Source organism: Paramisgurnus dabryanus, chromosome 3 (assembly GCF_030506205.2).
Source record: "Paramisgurnus dabryanus chromosome 3, PD_genome_1.1, whole genome shotgun sequence".
In the NCBI taxonomy this organism is placed as follows: domain Eukaryota; kingdom Metazoa; phylum Chordata; class Actinopteri; order Cypriniformes; family Cobitidae; genus Paramisgurnus; species Paramisgurnus dabryanus.
Window position 1 is genome coordinate 1,180,383 of NC_133339.1, and position 22,793 is coordinate 1,203,175.

The 22,793-nt window shown below is 39.8% G+C and overlaps 1 protein-coding gene across 1 annotated transcript in view; it reads left to right on the forward strand.

The window, feature by feature from the left end:
• The window catches only part of LOC135768677 (Fc receptor-like protein 5), a 58,278-nt gene extending 49,825 nt beyond the window's left edge, over positions 1-8,453 (forward strand). The window contains exons 7-15 of the mRNA XM_073813747.1: positions 2,361-2,534; positions 2,648-2,926; positions 3,255-3,506; positions 3,600-3,707; positions 5,185-5,286; positions 5,655-5,678; positions 5,774-5,845; positions 6,290-6,373; positions 6,560-8,453. Coding sequence (XP_073669848.1) covers positions 2,361-2,534; positions 2,648-2,926; positions 3,255-3,506; positions 3,600-3,707; positions 5,185-5,286; positions 5,655-5,678; positions 5,774-5,845; positions 6,290-6,373; positions 6,560-6,606 — 1,142 coding nt within the window. The 3' untranslated portion in view covers positions 6,607-8,453. The remainder of the gene's footprint in view (positions 1-2,360; positions 2,535-2,647; positions 2,927-3,254; positions 3,507-3,599; positions 3,708-5,184; positions 5,287-5,654; positions 5,679-5,773; positions 5,846-6,289; positions 6,374-6,559) is intronic.
• The last annotated feature ends 14,340 nt before the right edge of the window (positions 8,454-22,793 follow it).

Here is a 22,793-nt window from a genome sequence, read left to right on the forward strand (position 1 = left end):
AGGCATTTATAGCACAGCTTATTTGTGCATTAATGTATGTTATGTTAAATAAGTTGATATTAAAAGCAATGTGTGCAGCTTGTCCAAGAATAGAGACGAACTCACAGAGTCACGCTGGCTGATCCATAAAATCCGGTCCCAATAACGACGTAGCTTTGCATGAATAAAACAGCCATGAATTAATGCTTTGTGGAATTAAAAACGCTAAATTAAATTTGTTTTTCTGTTATTTATGCTTATCATTAGCATCGTAAAATCACGTTCATATTGCTGATCACTTACCGGAGGCTAAAGCACATCTACCACTTTTAACAAGATTTACCCTATTAACATTTACCAGATAAACATTATTTTGCTAAAATATCTAAATAAATGTCTCTGGATATTAATTAATTATTAATTACCTCCGCAAGCGGTCACAGTTTAATACAGTTAATGCGCGAGTAAATGCATAGATAAACAGCGCTGTCTACAGACATTTCATAAGCTAAAACAACTAAATATTAATTATTCTGAAATCAAATAATGTTACCAGTTAAGAAATTTGATGATATATAAGCCGTTTTGATTGTTACTTTCCTGAATGTAGTATTCCAGTCAGTGATAATATTTGTAAAATCTCTTTGCTAACTACTGGTTGGATTGCTGAAGGCTCAGGTTGCTGGTCAAAACAACGATATTATATCCCAAAAAAGGCACTTAATCCACCTGTTTTACTCTATAAACTATGTATAACAAGCAGCCAACTCCGCTATACTTTTCTCTCTCTCCCGCTCTGTTACCTGAAAACCGGAGCGCGAACTTTGGATCAGTCCATTTCTGACGAAATGATAGGGGTGTTTGGAATAGTCCATGTATTGGGAATATAGTTTCTACATTATTCATTAAATTAATATTATTCTTCACTCTTTCAGACCCCTCTATTTATGACTTTGTATGCAAAGAGGGAGTGATTGTGATAATGATTATTATTATAAGGGTTTGTTCAGTTCAGTAGTGTAGTAATTATTATGTCAAAAACAGAAGTAAAACAGTAAATAAAAATCGGTTCAGCATATCGGTTATCGGGCACATAAGCCTCCAAATATTTGTTATCGGCATCGGTTTGAAAAAATGAGTATCGGTCGATCTCTACAAAAAATGCCTCTGCACTAAATTGGATAGACCTACAACCAATCAGAGCAACCAAGTGTGTGACATATGTTGATATTGCGCCTGTCCTCTTTTGCAGCCTGACCTGAACTGCTAGTTATTTCGCTACAATGAGACTAACATTATGATTGTACTAAGTCTGAGTTAACACCTATTATGTTTACAACATTTCATTCCTATCACGACATTTTGAGTTATTTACTAAGTCATACAGTCAGACTATCTCTTAACATTTGTAAGTTAGATGAACTTCATCCACGGTTTCTGAAAAGGAGCTGGCAAAGCCCTCTAGTTATATCCACGTTGTCGGGCACACCGAGTTGCACGTGCGCGCTGAGCCAGCTGATAAATTAAACTTTTGCAGTTTTGCTAAATCCCGTAGGAGGAACGGCAAAAACATCTTTCTGATCAACAAATGCCTTGATTGCGTTTTTTTTCCTCTTTTAAAATCAATGATCTGTCGATATCTTATAGAACAGACTCGATGGCTAAAACTTCACTTCATCTCAATTCTCCAGCGGCAGCCGTCTTTGTTGTAAACGGATTCAACACAAGCGCTCTTTGGTGACATGGTTGATTATGTTACTGTTGATCATCTGTCCATCATCGTATATAGCCAGTTTGACAACAATTTGATTGGTTCGACCTGCTTTCGCCCAAGCATAGTAGTGCAGCGATAGAGCGACCCCAGTCCGAATTTCCCGACCTCAAATGTGGTGGGCGGGGCTAAGTTCGGCTGGCACCCATGCTAACAATCCACAGCTTTAAGCTGAATCCATTTGTGCTTTAAGCTGAATGAGAGAGAAGAGCGTGAATTAACCGGTCAATATTATAACAATAAATCATAATGTTTAATGAGTTTTACAAACTCCTTGTGTGCTGTGTTTGGCAGAAGATTGCATTTGGTGACTTATAATACAATGTCATATTTTGCTTCTTGCTTGTATGCTGCATGGCTCACCATACATCAGAGCAGTGTTTTGTAATGTTTATACTTAAATACTGTAGTTTTAAATAATAAAGACGTTCCTCTTCAGTCAACCAAACAGTTTAAAGCATTCAACAGCCCCATAGTATAAACCATAATAAATCATAACAAATACAGTTTCATAATGAAAACATTTCCAAATTTTCTCTGTTTATTTTCTCTCTTTGTTAATATTGCATTTTTAAAACATAATGCATTGCACATTTTGACCTTTTAACAGTGAATGAAGATGTTGATTATGAGCTGGTGTCAAACAGCAGTGGAGGATCTAAAGGCATCTACACAGTGAGTTCAGTGACTGTGAAGCACACAGGAGTTTATATGTGCAGAGCAGAGAGAGGAGATCCAGTCTATCACACAGAGTACAGTAACACACAAACACTGTGGATCACTGGTGAGTTCATCACACACAACTAAACAACAACAATCTCTCACAATCTATGTCTTATATCATTCATTTATTTATTTATCTCTTATAAAGATGAGTTTCTGTCATTTTCTTCTCAGGTGTTTCTCCTTCAGTCTCTCTGATCATCAGACCCAACAGATCTCAACACTTCTCATCTGAATCTCTCTCTCTGAGCTGTGAGGATCACAGTAACTCTGCTGGATGGACAGTAAGAAGATACACAGACAAACTGGAATCTTGTTCATCATCATACTGGAGATCTACAGGAACAACATCTACATGTACAATCAGATCTCTCTACACATCTGATACTGGAGTGTACTGGTGTCAGTCTGAATCTGGAGAGAAACTTCATCCTGTTAATATCTCAGTACACAGTGAGTTTACATTTATTTCAGAGGCATGGAAGCTTAACAATCAGTTCATAAAGGACAAATGCAGCATTAAATACAATTCAGTAATTTTAAGTAATTCAGTAATTGTGTTCAGTAACATTTCAATGATAAATTGTACTTCAGATAAAAAAAAACTAAATGCTGTTGCGGTGATGTGGGTTGCAACATGCTTTTTAATTGCTAAAGAGAGATATTCAGAGAGTTATAATTGTTTGTGCCTCCTCCAATGTAGGTCTATGAGATTTAAGACTTGTTTAATTTGTTATATTTTAATCATTTGTAATCATCATTCATTTCTTCTGTTGTGTAGATGTTTATGTGATTCTGGACAGTCCTGTTCATCCTGTGACTGAAGGACAAAATCTGACTCTACGCTGTTTATATCGAGATAAAAACCCCTCTAACCTGAGAGCTGAATTTTATAAAGATGGATCAGTGGTGCAGAATCAGACTACAGGAGACATGATGATCATCCCTACAGTCTCAAAGTCACATGAGGGTTTCTACTACTGTAAACACCCAGAGAGAGGAGAGTCTCCAAAGAGCTGGATCTCAGTCAGACGTATCATCTGTAAGAATAAACACAGTAAAAATATTTTTGCATCATTTACAAATGTTCTGGTTATATAAGAAGAACATATCTCTACTTCTCCAGCTTCGAGTTCTCCATCTCGTGGTCTTGTAGTTGGAGTGAGTGTTGGACTGAGCGTCATGTTTTTGATCATTTTCTTGGTCCTCCTGTGGATCTACAAAAACAGAAAAGGTTTGAATCTTGTGCTCTTACAGGAATTCACTGTGATTGGTGACACATCTACACAGAAAAACCTTAAAGGTGAAGTGTGATATCCCTGATGTTTTTCAGTGGTGGTCCAAACATATTTGGTTCATACTGATAGATTTGAAAAGTTACAATGTAGTTAGTTCAGACAAGCAGAAGTACATTTTCAATCTGAGCATTTCTCCTAAGACTTGTCAGTCACTTGGCTGAGCGTGTTTGACCAGAAAGAAACATTGAGTGATGGGCAAATCAGACATTGTGTGATCTTAAATCTCTAATCTTCTACCAGACACTCTCTGTGTCATTGGTGTATGTTTACACATGTTTTCTTTAATCTAGATTTTAATTTCTGGTGTTTTTGTATTATATTGTTCACAATCTCTGTGTTAATGAGTAAATAATAAAAGGAAAGATAATAAAGGTCATGTGAACAAACAAAATGCAACTAAACTTTGTTAATTTCTTAATGCTAGATCACTAATGAACATCAGCAGGGTAAACACAAGCTATTTAATGTTTAAAGTCGCAATGAAATTGAAGTGAAAAACTATATATATATATTTTTAATATTGTGGGATTATTAACAAATGACTTATCTGTGAGCTTCATTATATTTTAAAAATTCGTGTGTGCTCATAATCTTTAATCAAAAATGTAAATCTCCTCCCCTCCTCAAAACGATCTCTCTTCACTTCCGGTCAAAAGTATGGCAGGTGGGCGGGGTCCGGGAGAGGATCGCAGCGATTAGCAATTAGCAACACGACCCAACTTCAAACGATCCAATCAGATCTCGATGGACAAATTCAAATCCAGCCCTGCCTTATTTCATCTCAAAAGCCGTTTCATTCGGATATACGTCACCACGGGGAAAATAAGGCAATCGCTACTTCCGTTTCATGGCGACTTTAAGCATTTTAAAAAGCTTTTTTCAGGTATTTCTTCAGACTTTTATATTATGAGCTGTCATGTCTACTTTTTGCTAAAGGTGTGGCACTACTGCACCTACAAGATGATTTATGTTTCCCCACACAATGCCAGATGACAGGGTCTTGGTGAAGTGTTAAGATAACTTGTTTAAGGCACAGAAATTACAAACTTCACATTTAATATTAAGAAGTTCTGTTTCTTGTTATGTCAAAGATGTGTGCACTTACAAAAGTCAGCATTTTATATATACTTTTGTTAAAACTTTAAGGGACGGTTTCCTGGACAGGGTTTAGGTTAATCCAGGACTAGGCCTTATTTATATTAGGACATTTAAGAAGTTTTACAAGCATACCTTTGAAAAAACTACAGCTGTGCCACTTGAGAGAAAACAATGTAACCAATATATGTTAAAATTATTCAGGAAAAGGTGTTTTTAAATTAAAGCATGCAGCTCAAACATGCATTTTAGTCTGGGACTAGGATAAACCACCTAAAAGTTAACAGTCCTAAAGGTGTACTGTGTTGACTTCTGTAGGTAAAGTCTCTCAGTCTTCCTCAGCTGTCAGCCCACAGCAGGACATCAGTCAGACAACAGATCAGATACAAAGTGAAGATGGATACACACCACTGAAGTCTGGTCCGTCTAGATTCATTATAATCACATGCATATGAAATATTTGAAGAGTTTGGTTCCAAAACAAGATAACTTTTTCAAATATCTTGTTTTTTGATTAATTAATACTGAAACTGCAGTTGTTGTTTTTTTATTCAAGCCTTCATAACTAAAACAAAATACAGCTAAGTAGCACAATAAAACACAATAAAAACATGATTACATAATAATAAACATGTTTTGACACACACAAAAAAATTATCTTGTTTTGGAACTAAACTTTATTTTCAGTCAATATCTGCATGTTAAACAATGTTTAATTTCTTTCATATTATATAAAGCATTTATAGATAATCTCTTAAACTATTTATTACTTTATTCCTTCATTACAGGAGATGCTCATGTTTATGACACAGGTAATGCACAGTATTGATGTAATTTAATGTTGTTCATCTCATAAAATGTTTTAATGTTTTTTTTTATCAAGGGTGAAATAATTTTTCTTTAACAGTGACTCAGGCCGGACTCAGTCATGTCCTGTATTCACAGGTCAGCTTTAAGAAAAAGAAACTCAAGAAGAAAGGTAAAAACAACTTAAAGAGTAAAACTAAATACTCTTAAACTCTTAAAGGTGCAATGTGTAACTTTTAGAAAGATCTCTTGACAGAAATATGCACATTAGTCCCCGTCTCCACACCACCTCGGAACAGCAGCAGGGCTGTGATCATTTCAGCGCTGGGTCTATGTGGCATCCATACATAATATCTATAACGTAAACTACTGATCCATGTGTTCAACTGTGCAGATCTGATTTTATGTTTGTGACGCTGGAAACCAAAGCGATTTTTAAACCGCTGGAATGAGACTGTCTCCAATTTTAAAATACTCACCAATTGTGTTGAATGATACATTGCACATGGCATGTCTTATTAAAACATATTAAAAACACCACATAGACATATAAACAACAATAAAAACCAGATTTTCCAAACACAGTGGGAATTAATTTCTTTATTCTTCTTTGTAGACAGTGTAAGTGAAACAGCTGATATCACCTATGCTGACATTGAACTGAAGCCCAAGAAAGAAGTGAAGACAAAAAAGAAAAAAGGTAAAGAAAGTTTTCAAATGACTTTTTAATTTCCATTATTCATGATTATACAAACATATGATGAACTAAAATAATAAAAAAACAGTGAAAACAGCATCTGTGACCATCATTCAGTGTTTAGGAATAAAATTAACTACTGAATGATTCAAACTCATTTTAGTCTTTTGCATTCATTTGTTTTTTCAGATGTTGTTTCTGGATCTGATGATGTGACTTATGCTCAGATTAAATAAAAGACAAGAAAGAGGATAAAAGACAGCAGTACATTAACTAATAGCCTATTTGATATCATCAGTACTTCATGTGCTTCAAAGTAAATGCTTGCAAATATTTGATTCTGTATAGCACCAGACTTTGTGTTATTATCAGTTGTTGTAATGATTTAGGACTATGACATATGAGGGTTCAATTCAATTCAGTTTTATTTATATAGCGCTTTTCACGATTGTTAATTGTTTCAAAGCAGCTTTACATTAATAAATGTAGAAAAATAGCATAGAAAAGCAAGCGTAGTAATAATGTAACATATACAGTAAAGTTTTAAGTTAAGCCAATGGTGGCGGACTCTCCAAGGGATGACAAAAACCCCTAGGGAAAAAACCCTCCTGGCTAGTCCAGGAGGAAAACTCCTAGGAGGAGAAAAAACCCTGACAGTGATACATGTATATTTATATATATAAATACTATCGGGGTTATGTGAGTTATCTTTTTATTTACTTTTCATGTGTTCACTTTATGTTTATTTGTTCAACAAGTGATATTCATATGTAAGCTTGATGTTTTGTTGAGTTTGTTGACGTTTTTGGATAAGTGTGAATTGGCATGTGTTTGTAGAATTCATATGAGATATCATAAAATATCCATTTCATTTATATAACAGTAGGTTGTACCTTAATGTACCCTAGTGGTACATTTGACATGACTGTAGACTAATTCTTAATTCTTATGGAAAAACATTTAATTCAGCAGCCCAAAATCCAAAGTCTAGTCACGCTCTGTACTGTACAGTAAGATATATTACTAATAGATATTTTATTTTATTATGAGTTGTGTATATACTGCAGACTATGCAATAGTTAAATAAAGTGTTTTGTGAAAATTAAACCTACACTTTCAGAAAAAAAGGTACAAAAGTTGTCACTGCGACGATAATAATTTGTTACATTTATATAGCACTTTTCTGCAGCACTCAAAGTGCATTACGTATAAAAGAAGGATAAATCTCAACCACCACCAATGTGCAGCATCCACCTGGATGATGTGACGGCAGCCATATTGCACCAGAACGCCCACCAGGCTGTGTCTCAATCAGCTCTTAAGGTCGTGAATCAGTATATCGTTACCATGGCACTGGTAAGGACCCTAGCCTTTTTTGTGTTACATTGTGGAAATAATTAGGGAATAAACGTTCCAGTGCACTATTTGCTATTAAGACAGCCCTTAAAATGGCTGACTCCCTGGTCTGTGCCCTGACTACTGAACAAGGGAGCTGATTGAGACACAGTCTGAGTGATATGGGGATGATAAGTAGGCCAATAGGCAAATTTGGTCAGGATGTTGAGGCATACCCCTCTTTGGTTTAGCGTCTCATCCTAAGGATCATTTAACATTTGATAGTATAGTGTCCCCATCACTATACTGGGGTGTTATGACCCACACAGACAAACGTGTCAGACCAGCATCTTACTAACACCTCTACCAGCAGCCAGTTTTACCATGAACCCTTTAAAGTCCTAATATTTACCATTTTGGTACAGATATGTACCTTTAAAGTACCCGTATGTCCATCTAAAATGTATACCTTTGAGGTACAAAAGTGTACCTTTTTTTCTGGGAGTGTACTATGATTATCAGGTCTAGTTTGACATGTTTTTGTCTCGTTTAAGAAGGAACAAGTTTTTTTATTGTACTAATCTATTTGCATCTTTCCATTCAAGTAATAGATTTTGACATTTTTAATTCACAGTGTGTTTTTATCAGATTTTTTGCTGTATTTATTTATATTACAGTTCTCATGCTCATAGTCATTCTCACTTCACAGTTTCTGAGAATAAATGTGAAACTTAACACCATCTGTAGTTCTGGTCACTTATCAGCCGCTACATCTTGCATAGTGTGCACAGTTTCATGCTGTATTTTAGGAAGTTAGTAACACACCCTGAACATGAATGCTCAAAATAATTCAATAGATAAAGACAGAAGAAGAAGAAGTTTTATTTATATAGCGCCTTTCCATAGCTCAAGGTCGCTTTACAATACACTTTACACATTTAGACACCCCCGTATACAGCACAGTCACATATGATACGTATAGTTACATTACCCAAAATGCATGTTAAATATATATTTGTTTTTAATTGGGTCTTAAATGCACCCACAGATGAGGTAGTACGTAGTGTAATAGGCAGTGAATTCCATTATTGAGAAGCATTAATAATAAATGATCTTCCTCCTGGACAATCGAAAACAGGGGATGGACAATAAACCAAGTTCAGCTGATCTAAGGGACCGGGCAGGGCTTTAATGGTAGAGTAAATCATACATACAGCTATTAGGGAGCAAGACCATTTAATGCTTTAAACGTTAGAAGCAATACTTTAAAGTGGATACGAGATTCCACGGGTAGCCAATGAAGGTCATGTAACAAAGGAGTAATGCGAACAGAGCGCCTCGTGGAGGTGAGGACTCCTGCTGACAAGTTTTGAACAAACTGTAATCTTGTAAACCGTTTTTTGGGTAGACCGAGAAATAAGGCATTGCAATGGTCCAGACGTGAAGTGATTTATGTGTGAATTAAGGTTTCAGTATAGCTAAAGTGAGAGAAGATCAGAGACCAGCAATATTACGGAGATGGAAAAAAGAGTTTTTAGCGAGAAGAAATGTGAGAGCCAAAAGATAGAGATGAATCAAATAAGACACCAATGTTACGAAGCGATGACGAAGACTTGTGGTTTTCATTGTGCAGAAGAGTGTTAGGGGCTGTTTACACTTGGTATTAAGATGTGTTTTCATCGATCGGATCACAAGTGGACGAGAGAGACACATTACGTTTACACCTGGTATTTACATCCGTCTCTTTTGTCCACTTTCGACCCCTTCTGTCCTGAAAACTGTGAGGGGGTGGTCTGTAAGGGGCAAGTCTCTCTGCTGTCATTTAAACGCGAGCGGGAGTAATTATTATTATTATTATTTTATTATTAATCTTTATTTAACCAGGTTGGCACATAGAGGACTCATTCTCATTAAAAACGGCGACCTGGCCAAGATAAAGCGTCATAATGCAGACAACATAAGTTACACGTAAAAGACAAGACAATGCAAACAATTATTCAGTCAAAGCACTTCGTACAAAGTAATTCCAAATCCAATAACTAGACAATTCATAGAAATCAATATAAAAACGTACTAGATAAATAAACTATTAAATAAGTGCAGTTTACATTATTAACAAGTAGCAATATCGAGAGAAAAATAATAAAATAATGATTGCTCTAGTTTACACAGGGGAAAAATATAAGCTAACATGAACAATGATATGACAATAGGTTAGTTATCAATCGTTTAAAAGTGGATAACGGAACAATAGATTCAAGGCTTAAAGTTTTTTGGAGTTCGTTCCAATCATTGGCAGCAGAAAACTGAAAAGAAAAACGACCAAAGGAAGTGCGGGCTTTGGGAGTAGTTAATGAGATAAGCTTACTTGAGCGTAAATTACGAGAGGGAGAAGCTACTGAGATTAGGTTTCTCAAGTAGGTAGGGCCTTTGCCTAATATAGTTTTATATATAAAACAAAACCAATGTCGTTGTCGCCGGATGTGGAGGGAAGGCCAACCAATAAGTGTGTAAAGATTACAATGATGAGTACTAAATGGAGCGTTGGTGGCAAAACGTATAGCACAGTGGTATAGTACATCTAGCTTTCTGAGAAGAGTATTAGAAGCAGATCTGTAGACCACGTCACCAAAGTCTAAGATAGGAAGAATAGTCATATTTACAAGAGCATGTTTAGCAGGGAGAGTGAAAGAGGCTCTGTTACGAAAAAGAAAACTTATCCTGGATTTGATTTTGGATTGGAGTTTGTTAATATGGGTTTGGAAAGAGAGAGAGGAATCTAAACAAATACCTAGATATTTATAGTTGTCAACAAACTCCAAAACAGAACCATCCAAGGTGGAAATTTGTTTTGTGTATGAAGGTGCAGAGAGAGTTCGATTAAAAATCATGCATTTAGTTTTACTGGGGTTTAAAAGTAATTGAAGACCACAAAATTAATGTTGTAAGCTATTGAAACTTGCTTGGAGGTTGTCTAGCACAGTATTCATAGATGGGCCGAAGGTGTAAAGAATAGTATCATCTGCATATAGATGTATCAAAGAGTCACCTGCGGCCACTGCCACGTCGTTAAAGGGACCATTTAACATGTCCGCCCAAAAAAAAATCAATTCATACTCCACACGCCAAACAGACGGGGGCAGTATACCTCCAGAAAAGTGAGTTGTTCTATTTTAATTTAGCAGCTGCAAATTCAGCAGCATATATCAAGTTTGATTTACATTAGCAACTAAGTTATCATTAGTCACAAAAAAAACATTCTGTCTCATTAAAATTGCAATTGCAATGTTTTCCGCTACGTTTCGTGCGTCCATTTGGTGTTCATTATAATCGAAGACATTTCAAGCTTCTTAGCTAATGTTACATTTTAGCATCAGCTTGGTAGATAACGGGTGAAAACCGGATCGGATCCGTGGGTAGAGCTAACTATTAAACGTTAACAGCTAAGGATGCGCAATAATTTGCATGCGATAGTCATTGCGCTTCTCGTCAGTGAAGCCGGTTTATTGATTAAAAGTGAATCGCCATCAGCTGCTTTCAGATGGAGCCACATTTACTGCACAAAGCCGTAGTTCATGTACAAGCTGAGCATAGGTTATGGCAATGCCTATTATAAGTGAACTTCTAGCGAAATACTAACAGCATCTTACTTACCAATCGAAAAGAAAAGTTGTCATTTCAGAGTCGAACCTCATTTCTTTCATGTTCATTAGTTGTCTCCAGCGATGAAAAGCAGTGCCAGTATTTACTCTGGTTCAGTTACTTTATTTATCATATTTAATTTGTGATTCCGAGCGCGTTGTTCCCTGCAGCAAATGTTTGTGGTAGTGGTAAATGTCTCTTGCTTTAGCCATTCTTCCGCTCTCTTCCCTGAACTGAAATACGTCCGAAACCCCTATTGCAAGGCAGGAAGGCATCAAGGCATGTCCGAATCCATGGCTGTCCGAATTGCATTTCTCTGAGCTGCATTCATAAATCTTAAATCAACAAGTCAGCTGCCTTAGTTTTCGGACGCAGCGGTACTAGTAGAGGGCTGTACTCCCACTTATTCGTGTATTGCAGTTTGGCTGGCGGTTATGTGCGTGGCCCGCATACCGCCTCCCATGGTCGAAACTGGTATTACAACACCAGTCGGGCTGTAGCTAGTAATTTAGCATGCTAATTCAGATTGATATTTCTGCGGCACTATACCTTGTCATTTTTTTAATGACATCTTTGCCCTTATTTCTTCTCATTCTTTTGATGCGTGTAACTAATTTTTAAAAATCTTTTACCTCAATTATTACAAATGGCACCTTTAATGTAGGCCGAAAAGAGTATAGGGCCCAGAATTGAACCTTGTGGCACCCCTATGGAGACAGCCAGTGGGCTAGATAGCAAGCCCTCCGCTTTAACACATTGGAATCTATCTGAGAGATAATTAGTGAACCAAGCAAGGGAGTGATTTGAGAGGCCCAAACTCTTTAGCCTACCAATTAGGATTGTATGATTGACGGAGTCGAAAGCTTTGGCCAGATCTATAAAGACTGCTGCACAGTAATGTTTACGATCAATAGCAGATATGATGTCATTTATGACTTTGAGTGTGGCCGAGGTACACCCTCGACCAACTCGAAAGCCCGATTGCATATCGGATAGGCTGTGGTTAGATTCAAAATAGTTAGTGATCTGTTTATTTACCAGGTGTTCAAAAACCTTAGAAAGACAGGGTAAGATAGAAATAGGTCTGTAGCAATTGGGATCTAAATGGTCTCCCCCTTTAAAAATGGGGAATACAGCCGCAACTTTCCAGTCTTTTGGAATGTAAGAAGTGTCAAGAGAAAGATTAAAAATGGCAGTTAAGGGTGTAGCAATAATAGGAGCAGCCAATTTTAAAAATAAGGGGTCTAAATTGTCCAGTCCGGCAGATTTGGATGGAACAAGATTTATGATTTCCTCCAAAACATCGGCTATCTGGATATGGGTAAAAGAAAAAAGTGACCAACTGACTGGAAAAACTGTAGGCTCTGATGAGTTTATGGCTGTGACAGAAGGTGTCAGTTGGAAAGCATGTCCAGCTCTTACAAAATGTTTGTTAAGGTTCTCTATAATGTGGGACTTTTTAGTGGTGACAGTGTTTTCAAATCTTAACGCAGTGGGCAACTGGGCAGAAGTGTTATTACCTTCCATCAACTTTATTGTGTCCCAAAAATTTTTATTGTTTGTACCACAGGAAGATAATTTTTGTTTAAAATAACTAGATTTAGCATTTCTAACTGCCTGTGTGTAATGGTTTCTGGCTTCCTTAAATAATTGCATGTCATGGGGATGTTTCGACGCTAATGCAACACGCCACAGGGTGTTTTTGTGTTGGCTTAGGTTTGTTAGGTCTGGAGTATACCAAGGGCTATATCTAAACTTAGTTCTATGTTTTTTAAAAGGGGCATGTTTGTTTAAGCAGGCAAGAAAAGCATTTTTAAAAAATAACCAAGCATCCTCCACAGTAGGGATAAGTTCAATGTACTTCCAGGACACATTAGCTAGGTCAAATAAAAAAGCTTGCTAGCTAAAATGTTTTAGGGAACGTTTAAGTAAAATAAGGGGAGGACTTTTAATAGCTGATCCGTTGTGCATGCAAGCAATAAGGCAATGGTCACTAATATCCTGACTGAAAACAGCGGAAGAAAATTTAGTGGGTAAGTTAGTTAGGGCGATATCAATAAGAGTGTCTTTATCAGCCGATTTTAGGTTGTATCTAGTAGGTTCATTAATTATCTGCACGAGATTTAGGGCATCGAGCTTAGTTAATAAATTGTTTGTAGGATTAAGCATGTCATAATTCAAATCACCTAACAGCAAAAACTCAGAGGATAAATAAGGTGCAATTGTATTGCAGATGGAATCAAGCGCACAACTAGGGGCAGAGGGAGGTCTATAACAAACTGCCACAGTGAGAGATTTATTTTTAGAAATACAAATCCTTAACAGTAGAAGCTCAAATTGTTTTGGAATCGACTTGGATAAGATGACAGTACATTGTAAATGCTTCCTACAGTAGAGCATAACTCCACCTCCTTTCGATGACCTATCTTGCCGATAGATATTATAATTAGAAATAGATACATCTGAATCTTTAATGGTGTTTCTAAGCCAAGATTCTGAGACGGCTAGAATATCGGGATTGGTTGCATGTACAAGGGCAGTAAGTAAATCTAATTTAGGGAGGAGACTTCTGATGTTAATGTGCATGAATCCAAGATTTTTATGATTGCAGAAATCTGCATAGGAAAACCCATTAGAAATAGGAACAGCTGTGTTGGCTAGCGGTCCAGGATTGGATTCGATATCACCAGAGGAACTGAGTAGAAGTAAAATTAATATACGACGGAAGCTGTTAAGAATTGGGTGCCTAGTGCCATGTATGGGCGAGGGGAACAACTTGGTAGAATATAGAATGTTAAAAGCACTATGAGTAGACAGGGGTATTATAAAATAGATATATTGAGATGGTAAACCTAACCAATGGGTGATGAAAAACGAGGTATCATCTGTATGAGTAAGTGGATCAGTCAGGGTTTTTGAGGAAGTGGGAGGAGGGGTGAAGGGATCAAATAAAGTAAATTGAACTGAGCTTAAAGGGTTACAGTATAACAAAAAAATAAAAACTAACTCCAGTATGCGTAAACGGCTCATATTGTCAGATTGTCAGAAAAAAAAAAATTATAATTTAAGAGATTAGTTTCCAACTTGAAACTTAGATAAAAACTAGACTAAAATTAGTTACTAAAATAATTAACAGGAGAAATGCATGACCCAAAATTAGTTAAACACAACACTACACAGCATTGGTTTGTGTTGTATACTAAAAATCAAACATACAAAATACAATGTGGTCCAATACAGAAAGACCTAGTAACTGTGAATGAAAGGACCGTAATGTTAACAAATCACATAGCGGGATATGGTCAGTCTAAAGAAAAAATAAAATGAAAAACAAAGCCAGGTCGTACTATAGCTAAGTACCCAGTTAGCTATTACAGTGAGAGGCAAACCACAGTCTGTAGGCGAAACTGGCAGTCTCAGACCTGATGATGCTACATAAACAAATATCCACAGCTAACCAAAAGTCAAGCTAGCTCCAATGCTAGCTCGTGCTCGCCGATGTCAACAGTCGTTAATTCGAGCGATGTTATGAGTAATCCAGTTCAAAAAAACGACCAGTGATCATAAAATAAAGCATGTTTGTGCAAATTTGAGAACAACAGTTTATCAGTCCAATGAGACCGTAGAGGCCTAGAGAACCAGGCCTAACCAGCAGCTTGGATGAAACACGTTTGTGCAAATTTGAGAACAACAGTTTATCAGTCCAATGAGACCGTAGAGGCCTAGAGAACCAGGCCTAACCAGCAGCTTGGATGAAACACGTTTGTGCAAATTTGAGAACAACAGTTTATCAATCCAATGAGACCATAGAGGCCTAGAGAACCAGGCCTAACCCACAGCTTGGATGATCGAGACAGCTTGAATGATCGGAACAATGCCAGCAAATAAATCATAAATTAGGATGCTTAATCACAGCACATTCACTTGATTCAGAGGTTGGCAATGTGATCCAGGCGTCCACTGTTGTAGATATATTCCTTGCACCAAATACCCGTAGCAGTGTAAAACAGAGCTGGCAACCTCTAGTTAGATCTGAAGAGTGAAGTGTAATCCAAGGCCCCATATAGCTGGGAAGAAAGCTCGTGCAGACCGATGTCAACCGCCATTAGCTCATACGATGTTAAGAGCAGTCCGGACCAGTATTGTTGTCCAAAGTTTGTGGGGCAAACTAAATTATGCAGAGATCAAAAGACAGCAGGTTATTGATCCAAAAAGCCGTAAAAGGTGTGAAGGAATCGGTCTGTGCCCGCAGTTTAGCCGGGTATGGCACAGCTTGCGTAAATCCCCTGGCACAGATCAAAATTGCTGACAGTCGCAGGTAAGCCAAAGTACACTGTAAAAAATAAATTGTTGGCTCAATGAATTATTTTTTAGTAACTAGTTCAACAGAAATTTTACGTTCACTCAATTTCTGTCTCCAAAGTGTTACCTGGATTGATGTTTTTTAGTTGGCCCAAACTTGACTCAAATATAAAAAAGTATGTTGGCTCAATTAGTTTTATAGTTCATTCAACTAAAATGTTTTAATCAGTTGAATCTTTAAAAAATTACAGCAAAGACTCTGTCAATTAAAATTTAAGTATTCACTCAATGTTTTATGTGTTACTTCAATTAATATTTATTATTTGGGATTTTTTTATAACATTTTAAAATTATTTATCAAATAATTTATGCTGGTGTTGTTAACAAAATAATTAACTTCAGTCACATGAAAACAAAAGCTTTTTATTCACTTATTCACTTATCATACAGACTGAACATACAGAATTAAGTCTTCTCTAAATAGAGGACATTAAACAGTCTAAAAAGCACTCCGAAGCCAGTCAGAACATCTCCAGGGCCATTTAGGAGACTTTCTTCAGGTGTTATGACACACGAGAGGAAACAAATGCGAGTTAAGAGGTTTATTGAACACAGAGTAAATAGGTGGATGCAAACAGCAGAGCGGGTGACACAGGCAGTTGAGGTGGCCAGCGTGGAAACAGTAAACTCCGGTCTTGAGGAAATCCAAATCCAAAATCCAAAAACACGACACGAACACGAACAAGAGAGCTGGAACACAGGAACACACAGCACGAGACCTCACTGACATCCACAACGATCTGACAAAGAACATGAGAACTGAGTGAGTATATATAGGCGAGACAATGAGCTGCAGCTGGAGTGAGTTGATGACAATCAGGTGCGCTGGAGGTAAGTGCCACACACACCCACACCCGCACACACAAACACAACACAGCCATGTGAATCAGGAAGGAAACAATGCATTCATAAACCGTTACAGTACCCCTCCCTCTAGGAACGCCGCCTGGCGTTCCCAGACTCCTTTACCTGCCGATTGAACTCATCGATAAGGGAGTGATCCAGTATGTCCCGAGCAGGAACCCAACTTCTCTCCTCCGGACCGTAACCTTCCCAATCCACCAAGTACTGAAATCCGCGTCCCCTCCGCCTAGAGTCCAGAATGCGATTTACCGAATACGTGGTCACCCCATCTACGAGAAGAGGCGGGGGGGGAACCGGGGCAGGCGGATTAAGGCGTGAAAAAAACACAGGTTTAATTTTGGAAATATGAAAGGCGGGATGTACTCTCCTGTACGCAGGAGGAAGACTAAGGCGGACAGTCACTGGATTAATGATTTTAGTGACTTTGAACGGGCCAATAAATTTGGGAGCTAACTTATTAGATACGGATCGGAGAGGAATATTCTTGGTAGAAAGCCACACTCTTTGACCAACGACGTACCTCGGAGGCCTAGACCGGTGGCGATCGGCTTTGGCCTTGGTGCGCTCCCGCACCTGGAGTAAAACCTCACGGGTTCTAGTCCAGGTGCGACGACACCTCTGAACAAATGCGTGAGCAGAGGGGACCGTGACTTCGGATTCCAGACTGGGAAAAACAGGTGGTTGGTAACCTACACTACACTGAAACGGCGACAGGCCCGTAGCTGATACCGGTAAAGAATTGTGGGCGTACTCCACCATAGAGAGCTGTTGACTCCAGGATGAAGGATTCTTGGAAACCAGACATCGCAACACTCTCTCCAGATCTTGGTTGGCTCTTTCGGTTTGACCATTGGTCTGGGGATGAAACCCGGAGGAAAGACTAACAGTCGCCCCTAGCAACTTGCAAAACTCACGCCAAAATTTGGACACGAACTGGGGACCCCTGTCGGAAACCACGTCTGACGGGAGGCCATGTAAGCGAAAGACGTGGTTTACGACAATCAACGCTGTCTCCTTGGCTGACGGTAATTTGGGCAAGGGAATAAAATGAGTCGCCTTCGAGAATCGGTCCACCACGGTCAAAACAACCGTGTTGCCCTGGGAGGGCGGGAGGGCGGTAACAAAATCTAGAGCGATGTGGGACCAGGGTCTCGAAGGGACGGGCAGCGGTTGAAGTAACCCATCAGGAGGACGATTGGAAGTCTTACCACTGGCGCAAACCGAACAAGCCAAAACAAAACTGTGAATGTCTCGAGCCATACGTGGCCACCAGAATCGTTGCTTGACCAAATATCTGGTTCGACTAACTCCGGGATTACAAGCAATATTGGAACAATGACCCCACTGAATGACATTGGACCTTAACCTCTCCGGCACAAATAAACGATTCGGTGGACACCCGACCGGAGGCGTTACCCCTTCTAGAGCCGCTTTGACTCTCGATTCGACCTCCCATACGAGTGCGGAGATAACTATCCTCTCCGGTAAAATACACTCGGGAGTAGACAGGCGTTCGGAACGATCAAAAATGCGTGACAAAGAATCGGGTTTGATGTTTTTAGAACCCGGACGATACGAGAGAGAAAAATCAAAACGACCGAAAAAAAGTGCCCACCGAGCCTGCCTGGAGTTCAGTCTTTTAGCCGTTCTAATATATTCCAAGTTCTTATGATCGGTCCAAACGATAAAAGGTACCCCGGAACCCTCTAACCAGTGGCGCCATTCTTCCAATGCTAACTTGACGGCCAGCAACTCTCTATTACCAATATCGTAATTACGTTCCGCGGGGGACAATCGATGTGAAAATAACGCGCAAGGGTGCATCTTGTCATCTGAGGAAGTGCGTTGTGATAACACTGCTCCTACCCCCACCTCTGACGCATCGACCTCGACCACGAACTGACGTGAAGGATCAGGGGCAATGAGAATAGGGGCTGAAACAAAGCAACCTTTCAGTTTGGCAAACGCAGCCTCAGCTGCGTCCGACCACCTGAACGTAGTTCGTGGAGAGGTCAAGGTGGTCAGAGGTGCGGCTAGCTGGCTGAAATTGCGAATAAAACGCCGGTAAAAATTGGCGAACCCCAGAAACCTCTGCAGGGCCTTACGGGAATCTGGGCTTGGCCAATCTACCACAGCCGTAACCCTTTCAGGATCCATACGCACTCCCTCAGTAGAGATGATGTACCCCAGAAATGGTACCGACTGTGCGTGAAACTCGCATTTCTCCGCCTTGACAAAAAGCCCATTCTCTAGCAACCTCTGAAGCACTCGTCTGACGTGTTGCACATGTTCCTGGAGAGATGAAGAAAAAATCAATATGTCATCCAGGTAGACATATATGAACTGGTCAACCATATCTCGCAACACATCATTGACGAGTGCCTGGAAAACTGCTGGCGAATTTGATAATCCGAAAGGCATCACCAAATATTCAAAATGGCCGCGAGGGGTGTTAAAAGCAGTTTTCCATTCATCCCCCTCCCTTATGCGGACCAAATGATAAGCATTACGTAAGTCCAATTTTGTAAAGACGGATGCTCCCTGCAACCTCTCGAAGGCTGAAGACATCAACGGCAAAGTATAAGTATTCTTAACCGTGATGTTGTTCAACCCTCGGTAGTCAATACAAGGTCGCAGAGTACCATCCTTCTTCCCCACAAAAAAGAACCCCGCCCCCGCCGGAGAAGAGGAAGGGCGGATGAACCCGTTAGCTAGAGAATCAGAAATGTATTTCTCCATAGCCTCCCTTTCGGGAATCGAAAGCGAATATAACTTGCCTTTAGGCGGAGACTTACCTGACATTAACTCAATAGCACAGTCATAGGGACGATGCGGAGGTAGAGAAGCAGCACGAGACTTACTGAACACTTCCTTCAGGTCATGGTACTCCGCGGGCACGTTAGATAAATCCACTGCCTCCTCCTGAAACACAGACAAAGGCACAGACGAACAGGCAGAAACAAGACAAGACTCATGACACTTAACACTCCAAGCACACACTGAGTTGCTCTGCCAGTCCACTTTGGGGTTATGAAGCCTTAACCAGGGGTGTCCAAGTACAACGGGTGCCAGGGGTGAGTCCAGAATGTAAAAAGAAATTATCTCGGTGTGATTGCCAGACGTGATGAGTGTGATGTTCTCGGTGGAAAAAACTATGGTGGGAAGATCCTGTCCGTTGAGTGCATGAACTGAAATCTGTTGTGAAAGGGGTCTGAGTGGTATGTTGTGTCTTATGGCGAATGAATGGTCCATAAAATTACCTTCTGCACCCGAATCCACCAACGCCTGGCAATCGTGATGATGTGCTGGCCACCTCAGTCTCACCGGGAGGAGCGTAGATGTAGATGAGGACTTCTCGGCTGAGACCCCGCCCGATAGTAGCCTCAAACTTACTACCGGGCTGGGCCTTTTACTGGACAGTTGTAAGCAAAGTGACCAGTCCCGCCGCAATATAAACAAAGGCCCTGGGATCTCCGCCGCTCCTTTTCCTCCCGGGAGAGTCGGGCTCGACCCACCTGCATGGGCTCGGGATCGTTGGCATGGCCGACCGCGTCTCCACCAGTGACTCTAAGCCCCTCCGTTCTGCTGACGCCGGAGCTGGGTGTGACTCTGCGATTCATCCGAGACAGACGGGAATCGACTCTCAAAGCCAGTTCAATGAGTCCATTGAGTGTAGTGGGTAACTCCGTGGTGTAGATCTCCCTATGGACGCGGTCAGCCAGCCCATGCAGGAACATATCCCACTGCGCCTCCTCATTCCATTGACACTCGGCAGCAAGCGTTCTGAACTCAATCGAATAATCCGAAACGGATCTCTCCCCTTGCTTCAACTCCGCCAGTAGACGAGCCGCTTCCCTACCGGCGAGAGCCCGATCGAAGACTCGCTTCATCTCCGCTGAAAGTGTCTGGAATGAGGCGCAGCATGGATCTTGATTCTCCCACACCGCCGTTCCCCAGAGCGCCGCCTTACCCGTCAAGAGGGTTAACACAAACGCCACCTTGGTACGTTCGTTGTTGAAGGTTCTAGGTTGCAAAGAGAAATGCATAGAGCAGCGTGTTAGAAACGCTCTACAAAAATTCGGCTCACCAGCATATGATTCAGGCACAGGTAGGCGGGGCTCCGAGGACGTGTTGTTTTCCGGTGGTATGGGCTGGACGGGCGGTGTGGGCGGCGCAGTGGGCATCTGCAGTTGTTGAAATTGTTGGGTGAGCTCCGATACCTGTGCCACCAACGCTTGGACAGCGCGACCCGTCTCGCAGAGATTGCGTTCTTGGGACTCCATACGTCGGTTGCTGCGATCAAAGAATTCTTCCATGGATGTAATATTGGAACTCGCTGCTTCCATCAGTTGGTCAGATCGTTCTGTTATGACACACGAGAGGAAACAAATGCGAGTTAAGAGGTTTATTGAACACAGAGTAAATAGGTGGATGCAAACAGCAGAGCGGGTGACACAGGCAGTTGAGGTGGCCAGCGTGGAAACAGTAAACTCCGGTCTTGAGGAAATCCAAATCCAAAAACACGACACGAACACGAACAAGAGAGCTGGAACACAGGAACACACAGCACGAGACCTCACTGACATCCACAACGATCTGACAAAGAACATGAGAACTGAGTGAGTATATATAGGCGAGACAATGAGCTGCAGCTGGAGTGAGTTGATGACAATCAGGTGCGCTGGAGGTAAGTGCCACACACACCCACACCCGCACACACAAACACAACACAGCCATGTGAATCAGGAAGGAAACAATGCATTCATAAACCGTGACATCAGGTCTGCCTCTCCGCATCATCACCGCTCTGGTTTGATAAACAGAGGAATATAAACACACACACATAAATAACATGTTTAATATAATAAAGCTTGATTGTGAAATACTTTGTTCCCTAAAATAACGTTAACGTTAGGCCAAATTTCCCTCAGACATTACACATAATTAAACACTATTGGGTGGTTTTCTCGGACAGGGCTTATCACTGACTAAAATAACTTACTGACATCTCTTAACATATGAGTAACGTACTATTGTTTTGTCTCAAAATGCACGCAAGTATTGTATTTTATAAGGTTTGTTTGTAAAAATGTCCCAATTATAATAAAGACCGAGTTCTAAACCCTGTCCGGTAAACCACCTAAAGGCTATCTTTACTAAAATAGCCCCACTTTACTTCGGACACATAACATAACACACTTTTAAATATATCTTTACAAAAATATCATTACAAAAACGTCGAGTATTTGCGTCTTTGCCGATTAATATATTCTAAAATTAACATTTAATTACAACCACTTACCTGACGTGAACTTGAGGAAACGGCTGATAACTTGTGTCCTGTGAATCAGTAAGTGATTCCAGCTGTTGCGTGCGGATTGATCTCAGATTAAATGACCTGTGATCCAGATCCTTCCGAGTTAAGACATTTTAAATAAAAAAAACTCTCACGCACATACTGTACATACACAAACACGCAGGCGCGCACACGGGTACACACACGGGTATATTTAGAAGTTTTATCTAAGATTGTTATGATATTGGGACTATTTCTCCATCCGCTCCTTCAGCTCTGAAGTTCAAATTCGCATGCTGTCCGGTTATAACAAATGTAAAAGATATGAAACATCACTCAACAGCGATATCAATTAAGTGCAATCCTAAAATATGATTTAAAACATAACCCTTTCATTGTTAAGTATGAGAAATTAAAATGAATTAAATCACGTTTAAACGCCACAGAGATATCAGAGCCAGCAGTCGATTTCTGATGCGCTTGCCGAAGCGAGGCTGCGCTGGGCGGGGTGTGAGCGCTTAAGTGCCGGTGATTTTCTGGAGCTCATATGGAGCTAATCTCCGTCCGAAAGTGTCCGAGCACACTTTTAAATAGACGCTATCTTTATTAACCGACCGCATATTTAAACTTTAAGCACATACATTCACGCCTGAACAACTCAATTACATTTTATGACCAAATAACAGTAATATAGACTTAAAATAATATGTCTTCTCAACTAGCTCAAACAAAAAAATTGGTTTAACTTATATATTTTTGCCCGTCCAACATTTCATTAATTGGATTTTTTACAGTGTAGGATGAGATCGGCTAATTAGTGCATAATATGATTAAAGTAAAAACAAAAGTAAAAGTAAACAAAAACGAAAGTAAAATAAATATAAATGAGACAAAAATAAAAATGACTGAACAGAAGTAAAGTAA